The sequence below is a fragment of the Schistocerca americana genome, chromosome 1 (assembly GCF_021461395.2).
Source record: "Schistocerca americana isolate TAMUIC-IGC-003095 chromosome 1, iqSchAmer2.1, whole genome shotgun sequence".
Classification (NCBI taxonomy): Eukaryota; Metazoa; Arthropoda; class Insecta; order Orthoptera; family Acrididae; genus Schistocerca; species Schistocerca americana.
Genome location: NC_060119.1, coordinates 931,651,913 through 931,671,192, shown reverse-complemented (window position 1 = coordinate 931,671,192; position 19,280 = coordinate 931,651,913). Strand labels below are relative to the sequence as shown.

Genomic DNA, 19,280 nt, shown 5'->3' with positions numbered 1-19,280 from the left:
ACACACAAACTATCACTCACATTGTTTGTGTAACATCACAAAAAATAAATACCGTCAAATGGGGTGATTTCAGACCCCGGGGCGAACTCGGACAGTATGGCTTATTTGCTGTTTGCCACTGCATAGAAACAAAGAGTTACTTATTTTAATGTCCATGCACCAGTTATTTTGAGTGCAACATTGCATTTAGCGCTTTCCACAACTTTTATTTTGTGTAAATTGTTTCCCTAGGTGAATAATTGACGAACAGTCTCAGTGTTAAAAATCCATGCATTATTGTAAAGTGGAAACTTTCTATTGTTGCACCAAGTGGGAAGTTATTGTAACCTAGGGTGTCCATTCGTCCCGTTTTTCCTGGGACAGTCCCGTTTTTTACCAAAATGTCCCGCTGTCCCGAAAGTTTTTTGGGGACGCCCAAATGTCCCGTTTTTTTATGGTTCCGCTTGGCTAGAGTATTTTACGCTACTGGTTGTTTGACTTGCTATTAGCTGCACAATTATTTACGCTAGGAAGGGTGTGATGACTTTCAGCATACCCCAAATATGTACCGAACTGTCAAAATTCGCAAGTAATTTTAAACGCACTATAGGTTACGAATAACAACTAAGATTCTTCTCTTCTAAATTGATCCACTGAATCCGTCCTCTCGGTTCAGAGATACTCTACACCACTGATACTTGCTCTCTGGCTTTCGTCACCACACCGTTAATGTTTTGCACTGTGCAATCACTGTTTCATTATGCCAAAAAGAAAGTCTAATTTTAACAGCAATATAAAAAGCAAGTTTCCTTTTATCACTGCTAGAGGAGAAACTGTAGAATGTACGTTGTGCAGATCAAAATTTGCTGTTAGTCATGGTGGAAGGTCTGACATTGTGAATCACATTAAGGCGAAGAAACATCGCATGAGTGATCAAACGAAAAGAGCAAATAAATGCGTGAGTGACTACTATGTAAACTTAAAATCAGTAACAGAAATGGATAGGCAGTTGGCAGCACAAGAAGCTACGTTTGCATACCACAGTGCAATGCTTTAAGTCAATGGACTGTACTACAGCAGTTGTTAAAAAAATTTTCTATCCTAAATTCACAAGTGGACACACAAAATGTAATGCAATCATTTCAAATGTTATTGCACCGTATGCAGCTCAGCATGTTTTAAATGAACTGAAAAGTGCTCGATTCATTTTTGTAATGATTGATACATCGAATCATCCGGATTTGAAGTTGGTTCCTCTCATTATCAGGTACTTTCACCCTGAAAATGGCAGCGTGGTGAAAGTGCTCAAATTGGTTAATTTAGCTGGAGAAACTTCAGATTTACTTCAAAATTATGTACTGGAGGTTTTAAAGAAACATGATCGTGAGGGAAAGGTGATAGCAGTTTCTGCAGACAAGACTAACACCAATTTTGGTGGTAAGCAGAGGAAAGGAAAAAACAATTTGTTCTATAAACTGCAACAGAACACAGTGAATAATATAGTAGGTGTCGGCTGTCCAGCACATGTGGTGCACAATTCCTTACAAACTGGCTCAGATTGCCTACCCATCGACTGCCAATTAATTGTAAACAAAATCTACCAGCATATCCACATATATACAGTAAGGGTTGAATCTCTGAAGTCATTCTGTAAGATTACTGAAACTGAATACAAAACTGTTCTTGGGCACAGCAAGACAAGGTGGCTATCTCTGCTACAGCATTGGAAAGAACTGTAGAGATATTTCCTGCTTTGAAATCATATTTCATTTCCCTTGATAAGTGTCCTGTTATCCCTAAACAATTCTTTGATAGCCCTGCGTCTATTGTTCTTCTACATTTTCCTGTTAGCCAGCTAAAACCTTTCTCCACAACAATTAAATGTATTGAGAAACAAGAAATCACACTAGTGAAAGTTTATGAAGAAATAAACAAATTATTGCGCAAATTACAATATAGAAAATCTGAAAGATTTCTCACATCCTTTGTACATGATACTATAAGAAAGCTGGAAGGAGAGGGTGAAATTACTGTAGAACAATTTCATATTTATGCTGACATCTTCTATGACTCTTGCATTGAGTATATTAAAGAATGGTGTTTACCATTTCTCACACCTTTCAAAGCATTTGACTGGGTTAATACTGAAAAGGAGCAGCTACAGTGGAAGGATATTCAGGAGTGTTGTGTTTTTGTTAAAAGTATTGTACCAACTTTTCCTGTTGATGAAGACGAACTGTTTGATGAATTTTTATGTGCACAGAACTTCATAAAAAGTGAAGAAGGAGACAAACAAAGTGTTAGTGCAACGTGGTGTAAAATATTTTCTTATTTCAAAAGTAAAAACATTAACATGAAAAACAGGATTCATTTGGTGAAGTTTTGTCTGGCAATTCATGGGTCAAATGCTGCTGTGGAACGTGTGTTTTCGTTAGTGAACTCTTTGTGGTCAGATGAAAAAAACAGAATGAAAGCTGAAACAGTGAGGGCCATGCTCATTGTCAAAACACACTTTACATCTACATTTATACTCTGCAAGCCACCCAACGGTGTGTGGCGGAGGGCACTTTACGTGCCACTGTCATTAACTCCCTTTCCTGTTCCAGTCGCGTATGGTTCGCGGGAAGAACTACTGTCTGAAAGCCTCCGTGCGCACTCTAATCTCTCTAATTTTACATTCGTGATCTCCTTGGGAGGTATAAGTAGGGGGAAGCAATATATTTGATACCTCATCCAGAAATGCACCCTCTCGAAACCTGGCGAGCAACCTACACCGCGATGCAGAGCGCCTCTCTTGCAGAGTCTGCCACTTGAGTTTGTTAAACATCTCCGTAACGCTATCACGGTTACCAAATAACCCTGTGACGAAACGCGCCGCTCTTCTTTGGATCTTCTCTATCTCCTCCGTCAACCTGATCTGGTACGGATCCCACACTGATGAGCAATACTCAAGTATAGGTCGAACGAGTGTTTTGTAAGCCACCTCCTTTGTTGATGGACTACATTTTCTAAGGACTCTCCCAATGAATCTCAACCTGGTACCCGCCGTACCAACAATTAATTTTATATGATCATTCCACTTCAAATCGTTCCGCACGCATACTCCCAGATATTTTACAGAAGTAACTGCTACCAGTGTTTGTTCCGCTATCATATAATCATACAATAAAGGATCCTTCTTTCTATGTATTCGCAATACATTACATTTGTCTATGTTAAGGGTCAGTTGTCACTCCCTGCACCAACTGCCTATCCGCTGCAGATCTTCCTGCATTTCGCTACAATTTTCTAATGCTGTAACTTCTCTGTATACTACAGCATCATCCGCGAAAAGCCGCATGGAACTTCCGACACTATCTACTAGGTCATTTATATATATTGTGAAAAGCAATGGTCCCATAACACTCCCCTGTGGCACGCCAGAGGTTACTTTAACGTCTGTAGACGTCTCTCCATTGATAACAACATGCTGTGTTCTGTTTGCTTATACTTCTGCTTGCGTATACTGACTTTTATGATACAATTTCAAACAAAAATGCACTTCTTGATAAAGTACATAAAAGTGAAAAGTATGGTGATAGTGTGGCAGAATAATTGTAAAAAGTGATTTTGGATCATCTGAGTGTACATTGTAAAGGTAAACTTGTATGTGTATTAAATTTAGTCAATACAATATTTATGTCCCCCTTTTTTTTTTTTTTTTCTTCCTTGTCCCAGGTTTTTCTCTAATTTCTTTTAAATGTCCCCTTTTTCAATGAAAATGAAATGGACACCCTATTGTAACCGTAATTGTTGATGCGCTCAGAAGTTAACAGCATTGAGACAATTTCTGTACAAGTTTGTCTAGTTTCTCTTGCTAGGTTATAAAATAATGCCGGTTTTTTTGTAAAACTGTGTACTGTGTGGGGTGATTTTGGACAATGCCAAGAATGTATAAAAGCAGGAGAGGTGCTACAGTAGGTCCTGGAACTTTTAGATAAAGCTGTTCGTGATATTCAGAGAGGTAAATTATTGTACAGAAAAGCGTGTGATTTGTATGGTATACCAAAATCAATCCTTCAAAATAAAGTGCAGGGAGCACATTAAAAAAAAAAAAAAATTGAGAGGACAGCCAGTGCTAAGTGAAGAAGAAGAAGAAGAAGAAATGTTGAAACAAGGTATCTTGAGGGCTGCACATTGGGGATTTCCCTTCACTAAATTGGATATTAGATATTTAGTTAAAGGCTACCTTGATAGATCTGGCCGAAAAGAGAAGAAATTTTGTAATAATTTGACAGGAGAAGAATGAGCGCATTTATTCCTCAAACGACAGTCAGAAGATCTTAATAATAATAATAATAATAATAATAATAATAATAATAATAATTCAACATCGAATAATCAAATACAATCCCTAGAAATAATACAGTTTCAGGACATCATACAGATTATTCTTCTGAATAAGTCAGTTTATAAATTACAAACTAAAAGATTTGTTTGTATTAATAAATTTTACATTTTGATGGATTTTACGTCTGGTAGTATACAATCACGATATTACAAATATTGTTTTTATCAACATTATATTAGTTGTAGGTTACTTAAAACTATGAGCTTGACATACTTATGAAAGACTTTTCATACAGATATAATACTCGTCTAGGGAATAAAAAGGGTTTTCAATTAGAATTCTTTTTAGCTGATCTTTTAATTTGTTAGCAGGAAGGGTTGTGAGACTTTTTGGTAGGGCATTGGCTAGCTTCAGCCCAGCATGAAGTGCATTTTTTTCATATAAAGCTGTTCTGTGGCTATTTACATGGTATCTGAACTTTTGCCTTGTATCATATTGGTGCAGGTCACAGTTGAAATTTGGATTAATTGTTTTCACAAGCAATATAACTTTCAATATGTACACACCCATAATGGTAAGCACACCTAATTTTGGGAACAGGTTCCGGCATGATTCTCGAGGTTTGACACCACAAATAATTCTGATAACTTTTTTCTGTAGTATTAATAATGTACTTAGGTTGGCTTGAGTTGTTGCACCCCATATTTCTATAGCATAGTTTAAGTTTGATGAGAATAGGGCATGATAAGCAGTTTTTAGTACACCCATGTCCTTCCATTCGCTTAAGCAAAAATATTAAACGAGCTCTTGCAGAAGTGAACAAAGAGACAGTTAAGAATGTTTTTCTCCAATATCAAGACAAAGCTGGAAAATATCCCACATATTAACATGATCAACTGGGATGAAACCAACATGTCAAATGATCCAGGCAAGCAGCAGATATTTAAGAAACGAGGGAGTAAGCATGCTGAAAAAGTGATGGACTCATCAAAATCTAGTGTGTCAATAACGATGGCAGCTAGTGCTGATGGTAAACTGCTTCCTCTGTACATCCTTTACAAATCAGAGCATTTGTGGGACACGTGGCAAGAAGGTGGACCACAAGGAACCCGATTCAATAGGAACAAAATTGGATGATTTGACCTGCCAGTATTTGAAGACTGGTTCTTTACAATCGCTTGGCCCTATTTGAAGAGGCAAAACAGGCCAACAGTCATGATTGGAGACAACTTATCCAGTCACGTGTCTTTCCATGTTATTGAAGAGTGCGAGCAGAACAATATTTCATTCATTCTCCTTTCCCCCAATAGCACGCACCTCCTCCAACCGCTCGATGTAAGCTTCTTCAGGCCAATGAAAGCAGCGTGGTGAACTGTATTAACTGATTGGAAGAAACACACTCATGGGACCATTTCCAGGGATGCCTTCCCATCTCTTCTGAAGCAGACACTGACTAAGATGTCAGCAAACGCCAAGGAAAACATAAAGGGTGGATTTCGTGCCATGGGCCTAATCCCTTTTGATCCAGATCATGTCTTACGAAAATTGCCTGATAATGAGGAGAGCCAGCAAAGCAACGCAGATGCATGGTCTTCCAGTTTTGAAGAAATGCTCAAAGAAATTTGTTATCCTCCAAATAAGCTTGGTAGCTCCCGCCGCCGCCGCAAACTAGACGTTCAACCTGGAAAATCAATCACTGGTCGAGATTTTCAAGGAAACGGAAACAGTGCTGAAAGAAGTGATTGCTTCTAGCAGTAGTGAAAGTGAAAACAACACATAATCCAATGAAGTTTTACTGCTGAAGGAAGATGCTTTTCTTGTTGGAGAGTACAAATATAAGTGTGGAATCAAGGAGCAAACAAGGCAGTATGTTGGAGTGGCCATATATGTTGGTGCTACGGAAGTAAGTGTGAAATTCTTGCACCCACACGAGAACAGTAAAAACATATTTATGTTTCCTAATGTGCCTGATGAAGACACAACCCAAAAAATGCAAATTTTGAGAATACTTCCCACACCAGTCGAGAAGAGAGGAATGTTCATTTTTCGAGAAGATGTGCTTTAGACTCGAAGACAATGTTTATTTAAAGTGTTTGCAACTTAATTTAGAATGATGAATGAGAAAAATTATTTTGACCTTTTAGTTAAAATACTTTGTTTATTTCTGTCTGTTTCTAATATTTCAGTTAAGAACTGTAAAATATTTTTATTTAAATTCTTGCAAAACAAAAACTTATCTGTAATATATAAAATTCATTATATCATTCCATATCACTTATTCGTAACAAAGGGCTACCTTAAAATGTGTAAAATGTCACCAAAATGAAATAAAAAGCATGTAGAATTTTAAAAAAAGGCAGTAACTGTCCGAATTTGCCCTGTATATACTGTAACTTCGGACAGAGATTTAAAAAGCACATGTGTCCGAAATCACCCCAATCCATGGGGTGACTTCGGACACTTTATTTAACTGCCTCGGATAAATATACCTCAGGTTACACATACACCCTACCACTTCCATAACAATCAATTTAATCCAACAATATATATGAAAGCTACAATCAAAATAACGACAAAACCATACGAAATCCCCCTGTTTGATGGTACGTAAATATTGCACTTGACAACAAGAATAAATTCACGAAACACATTTTGCTCAGCATGAATAAAATTCGTAACCAGCGCTGTGTTTAACTAAAAACATTTGAGCAACGCAAAGTGAATGGCAGTGTCAACTAGTGCTCCAAGTGGCCATACAGTTTGGAAATTGTTGTGATTGGTCATGACATCTTTATTTGAACAAACGTAGTTACTCCCATCAGCCACAACGCCAAGTAGAGCTTGGCAGCAGCAGGAGATACGGCATGAATTGTTCCAACTTTTACAAGTTTACCAGTTCAGATCCACTGAGTAGAGTGCCCTGGTATTAAAAAACTTTACCACATAATATTTGTAAACACTTCTGGATGCTCAACATTAGGCCAGCATCATTTTTTTGTAATGCGTAAATTACAAGAAAGTTATAAATATGCTGACACAAAATCAGGTGCAAATTAACATTATGGGCATAGGAAGTTTGATGGGACTGATAAAAAAATGTCATAAATGGTGGGAAAAATGTTAATTTCGGGAATGTAAAAGCAGGGTTATACTGTTCACACACACACACACACACACACACACACACACACACATATATATATATATATATATATATATATATATATATATATATATATATATATATATATAGAGAGAGAGAGAGAGAGAGAGAGAGAGAGAGAGAGGGAAACATTCCACGCGGGAAAAATATATTTAAAAACAAAGATGATGTGACTTACCATACGAAAGCGCTGGCAGGCCGATAGAAACACAAACAAACACATACATACACACAAAATTCAAGCTTTCGCAACAAACTGTTGCCTCATCAGGAAAGAGGGAAGGAGAGGGAAAGACGAAAGGATGTGGGTTTTAAGGGAGAGGGTAAGGAGTCATTCCAATCCCGGGAGCGGAAAGACTTACCTTAGGGGGAAAGAAGGGGTATACACTCGCGCGCGCACACACACACACATCCATCCGCACATACACAGACGCAAGCAGACATTTGTAAAGGCAGAGAGTTTGGGCAGCGATGTCAGTCGAGGCGGAAGTACAGAGGCAAAGATGTTGTTGAAAGACAGGTGAGATATGAGCGGCGGCAAATTGAAATTAGCGGAGATTGAGGACTGGCGGGTAACGAGAAGAGAGGATATACTGAAGGGCAAGTTCCCATCTCCGGAGTTCCGACAGGTTGGTGTTAGTGGGAAGTATCCAGATAACTTGGACAGTGTAACACTGTGCCAAGATGTGCTGGCCGTGCACCAAGGCATGTTTAGCCACAGGGTGATCTTCATTACCAACAAACACTGTCTGCCTGTGTCCATTCATGCGAATGGACAGTTTGTTGCTGGTAGGGATTCCAGGCTTTCGAGAAAGTGGTTGGTGTCTTTGATGAAGGATGGGAGACTGCATGTAATGAGTTGAAGGTGTTGATCTACGTAGACAGAGATACGTTCTGTGGGGGCTTGGTAGCCAGCTACAATGGGATGGCCGGGATGATTGGGTTTGTGAATTTTAGGAAGAAGGTAGAAGGTAGGGGTGCGGGGTGTTGGTGGGGTCAGGAGGTTGATGGAGTCAGGTGAAAGGTTTTGTAGGGGGCCCAAGGTTCTGAGGATTCCTTGAAGCTCCGCCTGGACATCGGGAATGGGATTACCTTGGCAAACTTTGTATGTAGTGTTGTCTGAAAGCTAACGCAGTCCCTCAGCCACATACTCCCGACGATCAAGTACCACGGTTGTGGAACTCTTGTCCGCCGGAAGAATGACGATGGATCGGTCAGCCTTCAGATCACGGATAGCCTGGGCTTCAGCAGTGGTGATGTTGGGAGTAGGATTAAGGTTTTTTAAGAAGTATTGAGAGGCAAGGCTGGAAGTCAGAAATTCCTGGAAAGTTTGGAGAGGGTGATTTTGAGGAAGAAGAGGTGGGTCCCGCTGTGACGGAGGATGGAACTGTTCCAAGCAGGGTTCAATTTGGATAGTGTCTTGGGGAGTTGGACCATTAGGAGTAGGATTAGGATCATTTTTCTTCGTGGCAAAGTGATATTTCCAGCAGAGAGTACGGGTGTAGGACAGTAAATCTTTGACAAGGGCTGTTTGGTTGAATCCGGGAGTGGGGCTGAAGGTGAGGCCTTTGGATAGGACAAAGGTTTCGGATTGGGAGAGAGGTTTGGAGGAAAGGTTAACTACTGAATTAGGGTGTTGTGGTTCCAGATTGTGTTGATTGGAATTTTGAGGTTTTGGGGGGAGTGGAGCTGGAAGTGGGAGATTGAGTAGATGGGAGAGGCTGGGTCTATGTGCAATGAGAGGAGGTTGAGGTTTGCTGGAAAGGTTGTGAAGGGTGAGTGAGTTGCCTTTCCGGAGGTGGGAAACCAGGAGATTCGATAGTTTTTTGAGGTGGAGGGTGGCATGCTGTTCTAATTTGCGATTGGCCTGTAGGAGGATGCTCTGAACAGCCGGTGTGGATGTGGGAAAGGAAAGATTTGAGGACTTTTAATAAGGATAGGAGTTGACGGGTGTGTTCATTGGCTGAGTTGATGTGTAGGTGAAGGATTAGGTGGGTGAGGGCAATGGATTGTTCAGTTTGGAACTGGTATAGGGGCTGATGGAAAGGAGGATTACAGCCAGAGATGGGAACTTTAAGTGTGAGGCCTTTGGGGGTAATGCCAAATGTCAGACAAGCCTGAGAAAATAAAATATGGGAGTGTAATCTGGCTAGGGCGAAGGCATGTTATATATATATAAGTGAAACCAAGTTAAATTCATTAAAAACGTAACATTGAGACCATTTGCATAATGCATCATTTTAACCGTTAAACTACTTCTTATATCATAATAATCACAATTTGTTTCTGTGGTTGCACAACCACACTACTGTTTGTATCTGACTCAAGTGAGCTTTTTCATAGTTATGTGCTTGGTATGTATAATTAATTAATAAAATTATCTAGGCATGTTGTGGATGATCTTACAGGGAAAAATTTCATATGTAAAAGTCAACCATACATCATTAATTGAAACACTATTTTTACATGATATTATGAGGCTCTGGTGATTCCTGTCTTAAGAAGCTCCGTATATCAGTTTGTTCATGCACTCACGCAGTCCAGTGTCTGTAAATATTGCAAAGTTTGACTATTTACGTTTTTTATGTCTTCTGATCCTTGTAAGGTCTATTACAACCCCGTAAGGTCTATTATGTCACAATTCCAACGTTGTGTTAGTCTTAATGGAGATGAATCGCACATTAATGTTGCTAAGTCTTCTTGGTTTGGAACTGATACTGACTGCAGTATCGTATGATGAATTAATTCACAACCTCTTGTATGTTTTTTACTGTATATTTTGCATGTAGATTACACAAAATTCTGCTTCATCTTCTCATACAAATCGAGGTTTGTCCAGCACACACATTTGTCAGGACAAGAGAGAGACTATCTCAAAAAGGTAACAAAAAAGTGTCGTAGAGATTCACTTTTGTTTCCAGTAACCATTCTCTGACATTTTCAATGATTATACTATTTTTGTTATATAACACTGCACTCATGTTTTCTGAACTAAATGTATGCTGCTTCTTACAAACTTTTAGAATGATCCTTTGTTTCACAAAATTTTTATCACCTGCTAATTATGCATTTAATGAAGTTGCAACATTGGTAAATAGTAACTATTCCTGAAGTGAAACACAGAGCTTGTATTCTAGAAGTAATACAGTGGAGTCATGGTTTTTGAATATTTTTTTCTTTGCTTTTCAGGTACAGGCATTTGACACTGATGAAGGTGAAAATGCTGCAATACAGTACAGCATAGCTCCCAGAGATGAAGCAGGCAGGCCAGCAAGTGATCTTCCACTCACTGTTGATGAAAAGAGTGGTTGGATATACACAATAAGAGAACTGGATAGGGAAGAGACTCCTCGTTACCAATTTCAGGTACTACCAGTACAGTTTTTAATAGATGAAGTGATTGTGTGAAATAATGATAATTTGTGTCATTCAATATTACATTTTTTTTTTTACATATTTAACATCAGTATTTACATTAAATATGAAAATGGAACTTAGAATTGTGACCAGTTGCAATGCAGCTTAAACTAAAATTTATCAGTAGATGTTAAGTAAGCCATGACTAGTTCACAAGAAATTCTGCTAAAGGAAGCAAACCAGAAAGATCAGTCTGAAGTTTGGATGGTTGAGTGAATGCAAGTTACAAATATGCCCTGCTGAAAAAGCATGACCTTTTAAGTTTCTCGTCCTGTTTATTATTGTGACTAATTATTTATAAAAGACATTAGCTGCAGTAACAGGGTTGGGATGGAGAGCAGCTGCCCAGTCAATTTAGACATACTTGGCAAGAATGGATTAAAATAGAACATGAAGTCTAATTACACTGCTTTTGTTTTACAAAATAAGCTTATTTTCAGCTGTCAGTTGCCATTTTATCATCTTAAAATTACCTGTTTTGGGCAGTTTAGCCCATTTTCAGCTCTGTTAAAGAAATATACGTATGAATTCTAATGCTAATTTACAATATTAAAGAGACAAAACATTTTTCTATCCATTTAAAATACAAGTATAGTATAACATACCATTTTCGCTGTTACACAGTAACCGGTGTTAAAGGAAGCACTATCCGCTTCACTGACATATACTAAAGCGAAACTTGTGTGTTGTCACTTTATATTAAAATTTAAAAGAAATTTCATTGCTGCAAAAAAGCCTGTAGTGCTATTGAGTGCTCTCTGCATGTTATAATGGACTAAAAATAAATTCTTGAAATCATTTATTCATAAAACATCCCATAGCATTAACTTGTGGATGCGTAACAAAAGTGTTTTGGAACCGGTAGCCTTCCATTTTATCAATAAATTGTTGTAAAAGTAGGTTATAGTAGTTTACTTTCTGTGTATGCGTTGGAAATACTGTTGACTTTCGTTATAAAAAACATTACTTGGTGAAAGTAAAATTACTTTTTTTTCTTTATTAATTTTGAAATTCTAAATGGGTGATGTGTGGCAGGGTTCCTTAGACCTCTTAGCGAACAAGCCACATTTCAAACATTTTATTTGTTTATCTTTAGTCAGGATGGCACTTTTTGTTGGCAAGATTACTGACAACAACGAACAGTTTGGCGTACCTATACTTTTTACAGGGGAGATGTATTTCTATACACCAAAATTGTTGCGGATGAGCATTAGTGTAATTCATGAACAGAATAATTATGCAAGACACTTATAACACGGATTCCATATTGCATGTTACAGTCGAAGAAACATCATTTGAAGTCAGCACAAGTGACCAGAATTTAACTAACTATTTCTGAATGGCTTGAAGGTGAAGCACTTTTTGATCAGGAAAATGACAGTGATTTGGACACTGATGGTCACCAGGTTAATGAATCTGTGTCTGCCAACATTCTAAGTGAAGACGGACTACAGAAGTGCTGATTTCTTTATTGACTGTGTTAGAACTCAGTGAAGTAATACACAGTCATCATGCACAACTTGATGAAAATTCCATCTGAACCAGTAACAGATTGCGTAGCTGTCAATAGAAGTGCATGGGAATTCTCACAAAGAAAGCTAAAGGATCAAGCTTTGTATTGATTTATAAAATAGGCACATTGATAGTATGAAGAAAAAATTGGCAGAATATTATGCCTGAAAAAGTGAATAAATTTTTGGAACTCTGACCAGAGAAAAGACCAGTGTTGCTTCTAATGCAGTAATAACACTAACAAAGACATTGAGAGGAATCTCAAAAAATATTAAAATGGACAACCTTTGCACAAGCATTCTGTTATTTGAAGAACTGTTGCAGGAAAATGTTAGAGCAGTGTGGCCTTTGAGACAAAATATCAGAACATTCCACAAGAAACTGAGGCTTCTATGGCCGTAGAATTTTTATCCTCATCATATGATTTTGAAGACAGTTTTACAGCTGTAGGTTATGTGCCCAGAAAGAACAAAGGTACATACTTCCCAGTTCTCTGCACCAAAGTGCCACAGTAGATGGAGGACGTAAGAAGAAGTCATACGTGGTTTTACTCAGTAATAAAACTAAATCATGATTTGATTCTCAGTACAAAAGACAATCAAGAAGATAGCCTTTTGACTTACGGACAAATGTAATGGGTGTAGCACTCATAAATACTCTGTTTTCTTTCCCAGCAACATCCCAACTCCTAGGAAGGCAATCTGATAAAAGGAGAATTTTCCTCAACTAGGACAAGAAACATTATGACCTCATGTGGAGATAAGAGTAAATAACCCACACATCCAGATGAGTATAGTAAAAGCTGCATGGAAAATGCTCAAAAAGTATTTGCAAAAATGCAGTGTAGGGGTATTTTTAATGAGCAGAACTTCTGGTTCAAGCACAGTAAATAGAAAATTTGTTGTTTACTCTCAAAAAAATTGCAACATAATTTATAATATTGTATTTCATGCACTAAAGTGAGAGTCACAGTATCATAATAAATACTTTCTTACTCATTACATGCCACCAGACTCATCATAATTTGATAATACTGTTTTAATAAATATGTTCTTGTATTTGTGTTGAGGAAGCATGTAGCGTATTACCATCTTTACGGCGTTGCTCATCGAGCCATATACGTTATCTCGGATTTCTAGCTGCTTTTCTCACACAAATAATGATAAAAATTCAGAAATTATGGGTTGCCACCAGCCCAAGCCCTTCCTAACCATTTAGAAAAAAAATGGAGCTGGAAAATTATTGGTTTAATTGCTTTAATAATTTAGTTACAAGTATGCAAATTTCTTTAAGTAGCCAGATAAATAGCACTCCGTGTCGTGCATGAAGCAACTTGATTAATTAAGGATTGGAAATTGGAGTAAGATCAGCACCACAGAATTTATCTTTATCATAGATTATTTATTGTCTCTGAGTATTTGGTTGCACATCCTAACTACACATAACTGGTGCCTGAGTAGAAATATTTAAGTAAGAATTACGTGAGAATATAACAGAGCACAATTTAACTACAGCAAGAAGAAACACAGAAAACGGGGGTGGGAGACAATGATACTATCATCTCCTTTGCATTCATACCATAAAAATATCTCGGTGAGATTCGCATTATGATTCTATGCATGCACTATTCTGGACAGAGGTTTAACCAATGCACGAGGTTGTGTGATAATTATTCAACATACTAACAGCCAAACTAGAGCATGTGGTGCATTCTGAATCAAACTGTTGTGCTGCTTTGTAGAAAGATCATGAAAGAACAGATATTCTTGCTGAAATCATACTCATTAAACAAGCAAACTGTCAAAATAAAGCCTATTGCGGTGCCATGGTGGACCAGAAGGGTTATTGATTACCAAAGACGTAGCACAAAATTGACGCACAAAGACGAAAGCAACTTCCAAAAAATATAAGATTAAAAAACATACTCACTTTGGCACAGTATTACACTCACATATGGTTGAAGTGATCCTAACCAGCTTTTCCTAATCAGATTTACCGTTTGATATTCTACTTCATCGTTGTTCAAAATGAACAAAGTAACCTCCACACTTTTAACTCAAACACCCAAAAATCGCCTATTTAAAGCAATATAATTATGGCCCATTCGAAAAATAACACTCTTCTCACGCTTCAGTTAAGCTGAAGTTCTGAAGTATTTCAACAGTTAAACATAACGACGTCCTACTTCAACCTGCTTCCTATCAGCTGAAACCCCCCTTAAGAGCTACGATCCGTACTCACGAAGTGTTCACCGAAGAGTGTCGCTTTCTCTTTCGAGATTACCTAGCTCCCCCTGCAGCAGAAGCTACCAGTGGGGTAGCCCTCCGTCACCAACCTCACACACAAAAACAGCCTTCGACACAGCTTTTGACTAAGATGGGTAAACCTCTCTGTTCAGGTATTTGATACCTAAGTTGGTCATCCTGTGCTCTTCTTCGAATGAGAAGCAACATCGTCTGCTCCCAGCAGATGATGACCAACTCAGCGTTTCCCACAAAAGAAAACTGAAACCCCACATTAAAACACACATATAATTATTTGAGTGCTCAGACTTTCTGGAAGAGTTCATGAATTGAGCTAAAATCAGGTAGTAAAGTGAATAGTTGTACCGAATTCGACAAGCGTCTTATGAAACGACTTCACAGAGATGTTTCAAGCGTTTTCTGTGTCCAACCACTCATGCATCCAAGAGTTAAACATAAAACATTGCAGAGAACATTAAAACAAGCGTTCAGTGCATAGTGCTGTGGAATGCGGAAAAAACAGCAAATTGGCGCTCATAGGAAGAAGAACAAGACCAAAAATGCAACAGGAGCGTAATATGTAAGAAACTGTCTACGCAACCTGCCACTGATGATGCCTTGCAGAAAATAAAGGCGAAACGCGTATGGCACTAAAATTGTGTTTTATTCAGTTGCTGCCAGACGGTCCATAAGTGAAAATCATCAACATACCGTAGAACTTCCTAGTTTGAGAAACATGCGTGTGCGTGTTCGTGTGTGTGCGCGCGCGACCACATGTGAATGAGCAAGTGCATGGGTCTCGGGGTGGTGGTAGGGCGAGTGTGTGTGGGGGGGGGGGGGGGGGGGGAAGAGAGAGAGAGAGAGAGAGAGAGAGAGAGAGAGAGAGAGAGAGAGAGAGAGAGACTAATCAGTTAACAATAAATCACTATATGCTTGGGAGGGGGGGGGGCAGGTTAATGTAAGAAATCATGTTAACTGTCAGTATGGTGCTGTATTTTTCACTGAGGAAGTGTACTGACTCATTACATATCATACATTGTAAAACCCAGTATGGAATAATGACAGTCTTATGAAAAGGATAGATAGCTACTCACCATATAAAGGAGACTAAGTCACAGGCAGGCACAATAAAAATACTGTTGTACATTTGAGTTTTTGGCTAAAAGGCCTTCTTCTTAAGTAGAAAAAACCCACACACACACACACACACACACACACACACACACACACACACACACACACACACAGCTCGCACACACATGACCACTGCCTCTGGTCCTTGCCTCAGCTTGTGTAAATGTGTGTATCTTTTTTTATTTTAGAAGTGGGCCAAAAGTTCAAATGTATTGCAGTCACTTTGTTGTGCCTGCCTGTGACTCTGCATGTCTTTTATATGGTGAGTAGCACACTATCCTTTTCATAATACTGTCATTCCATATCCTAGCATACTTAATGCCTTACTGCATACATCATGTTGAGGTGTTGATTATGAAACTATGTCTTCGATAAGAGATTTAGTGCATGATGCCTCACAGGCCTGACTTTTGAAATTAAATTGTTGGTTAAGTCCTTGTAATCAACTATGGAGGAAGAGGAAGACTGAGTACCTTTCTTTGGAAGTGAGTAGCTTATTCATAATGTTAGGCCAGAAAACAGATACCAGAAAATGATAAAATACTAGAGTTTATGAGAGGCATTGGCTTTTGCATCACTGTATGACCAGTACTGCCCTGTGATGAATGAGAGCTTCAGTATCATTTGTGAGGCAGTATAGCAAAATAAATCGGAGGTAAACTCTCCATTTCTCCTTCGACTTTGTTTAATTTCAACATTGTGTTGGTTTAAAGGATCACCAACAAAATTTTAGTATTTATTTAGTTTCCTGTCACTGTAGCATACACATTCCTTAATGGTGACTAGTTTAGAACAGGTCCATTCATTTTTGAATCATTCCCAACACCATTATTGAATAATATAAATACAAAACACTGACATATGTAAAAGTTCTCAAGCACAGATCACAGAACTTCATTACAACAGCTATGACACATTTGCATCTTTATCGTGTGATTGTAAAATTCCAGTGTAATATAGAAAAATTTCATTCTATTCTTACAGTGTACATTTTAACTGTCTGTCCTTGGCACAATAGACTTCCATACATTAGGTCAACTTAACAAATATGATTGAGTATACTTGACAGATGCTATCAGTTTTCAGTATGTGTTCATTTGTGCTGTCATCGTACAACCATACTGGTTTGTCTCTGATATTTCGTTACAAATTTTCCTTTTCAAAAACTTTCAAAATTATTCATCAATTGAAAATACTACGTAAGGCATAAAATTAGATGTACTAGAGGAATGGCAGTGCAGTACAATACGGATACAATTTTGTTTTAACCAAATGTGTAATGTTACAACCACATTTTATGAAGTTAAGAATAATTACAAAAAATTTAAAACAGGAAAATTTGTAAAATTGGTGATGTTCGAATGTGTGCATGAACACATATTGAAAAATCAATTGTGCTGACAGAAAGTTTGATTGTGTATTGTAAGAATAGAAAAAAACTTTTGTAGATTACACTGGTATTATTTTACAATCACATGATGAATACACAGGTACATCATAGCTGTTGTAATGAACTTCTGTTATCAGTTCATACAAGATGCTTGAGGACTTTGCATTTTAACATATTGTATTTTTATTGCTCACTAATGACGATCTTTTTTGCATTAGCCTTATCTGATTGCTGTGTTATGTAATTTGAAATTAGTAAGTGATATTGATAAGATCTTTTTTTTTACTTCTAGGTTATAGCTAAAGACGGTGGAACACCTCCAAAAAGTGCATCGGCTAGTGTAGTTATAACTGTACAGGATGTTAATGACAATGATCCTGTGTTTGAACCAAAACTATATGAGGCTGTAGTTTCTGAAGATGATCCTCCTGGAACGCCTGTGACAACTGTTACAGCTACTGACAAAGATGAGAATCCCAGGTAATAATTTATAGCTATTGGTATGGTTTCTGTTACCATTTAAATTTGTCAGTTATGAATTGAAATACTGTATGACTCAGTTCTGGTTGCTGATGATGAGCTGGATAATTTTTAAATAATTATTAATTATAAATGGCAACATTTCAAATCTTTCACATTGCTTACAATTTAAGAAACTGGGGTAACCCTGTGAATTCCTTACAAATGTTAAAATTTGCAAATAAATGGAAGAATAAAAAAGTTACACTTTCACAATAGGCAGTGTTCTGCCATCTGAGTAGGCTCTTATAGCCTAACGGCTTCAGTTTGCTGTTTATTGATTTGCCAGGAAGAGAATTTCAGCACAAACTCCTCTGAAAGTGAAATTATCTAACTGAAGTTAAAGGCTACAACAATATGAAAATGATAGATTGCTATTCACCATATATAGAGGAGGCACTGAGTTGCAGACAGGTACAATGAAAAAGACTACAAATATTTAAGATTGCGGGCAGAGTCCTTCTTCTGACGTAGAAACTACATACACATTCACATTCACACAAGCACAACTCGCATACATGCGGCCACTGTCTCCGGGCACTGGAGCCTCACTGCCAGTTGGGCTCCCTCACCCAGAGACACTGGCCATGTGTGTGAGAGTTGTGCTTATGTGAGTGTGTATATGGTTTCTACTTTGGAGGAAGGATTTTGTCTGAAATCTGTAATATTTTAGCAGTCAGGTGCATTTTCTCTTGTGTTTCAGCAGATATTTGCAGTTTTGTTTTTGTGTTGTGTATCAATGCTTCCACTTTGTGGTGAGTAGTAATCTATCATTTCCATATTGTTGTTAACACATACTAAACTTTCCATTGTTTGGAGTTAAAAGCTGGTATATTCATTCTCACAATGTTGCTTCACATTTCTGCTTGTCCCATACTATTGTCTGTTATGTGACAAAAGGCCCAGTTCTCTTGTGTCTCCTATAGTTAAAATCAGCAGTGATAATCTAGAAACTGATGAACCACTGGAGATATACGTTTCTAGTAGAATAGTTCACTATTGGAGGACAACTCTATGGTACACAATCTCTGTAAAGAAACTTCTAAAGGAACGCTGAGTACTACACAACAGATGTTAAACAAAGTGTAATAGTATAGATAAAGAGATGTTAAGTGAAACACATTTGACTTCAAAAGGGCACTGTGTGAAGCTTTCAATGACTACTTTAGCAGAATCTTACCTCATACAAAACCCAAAGAAATTCTGGTTGTATGCAAAGGCTGTCAGGTCATTTCAAAGTTAAGTGTCCAAACACTTATGGATGAGACAGGAACTGAAACTGAGGGCAGCAAGGCAGCATCATAAATACTGAATTTCAATTTCAGATGTTCCTTTACAAATAAAAATATGCAGTTACTGCCCCAGATTAATTCTTGCATGACTACAAAGATGCATGATGTATGCAGGGTGTCTCTCGTAAGAGTCAGGTGCATTTTCTCTGGTGTTTCAACAGTTATTTGCAGTTTTGTTTTTGCATTGTGTAGCTGGAATCAGTCCAAACGTCTTTCATGTTGAAGCCCAGTGTTGACGGAAAGCATCAGTTTGTTTCCAGTTACAGATAAAATGATCTTTAAAGTGCAATTTTATGTGCAC

General features: G+C 37.8%; 1 protein-coding gene across 1 annotated transcript in view; it reads left to right on the top strand.

The window, feature by feature from the left end:
- Positions 1 to 19,280, top strand: part of LOC124615400 (protocadherin-like wing polarity protein stan) — a 357,491-nt gene that overhangs the window by 37,577 nt on the left and 300,634 nt on the right. The window contains exons 6-7 of the mRNA XM_047143245.1: positions 10,662 to 10,838; positions 17,461 to 17,648. Of these exons, the coding sequence (XP_046999201.1) occupies positions 10,662 to 10,838; positions 17,461 to 17,648 (365 nt within the window). The remainder of the gene's footprint in view (positions 1 to 10,661; positions 10,839 to 17,460; positions 17,649 to 19,280) is intronic.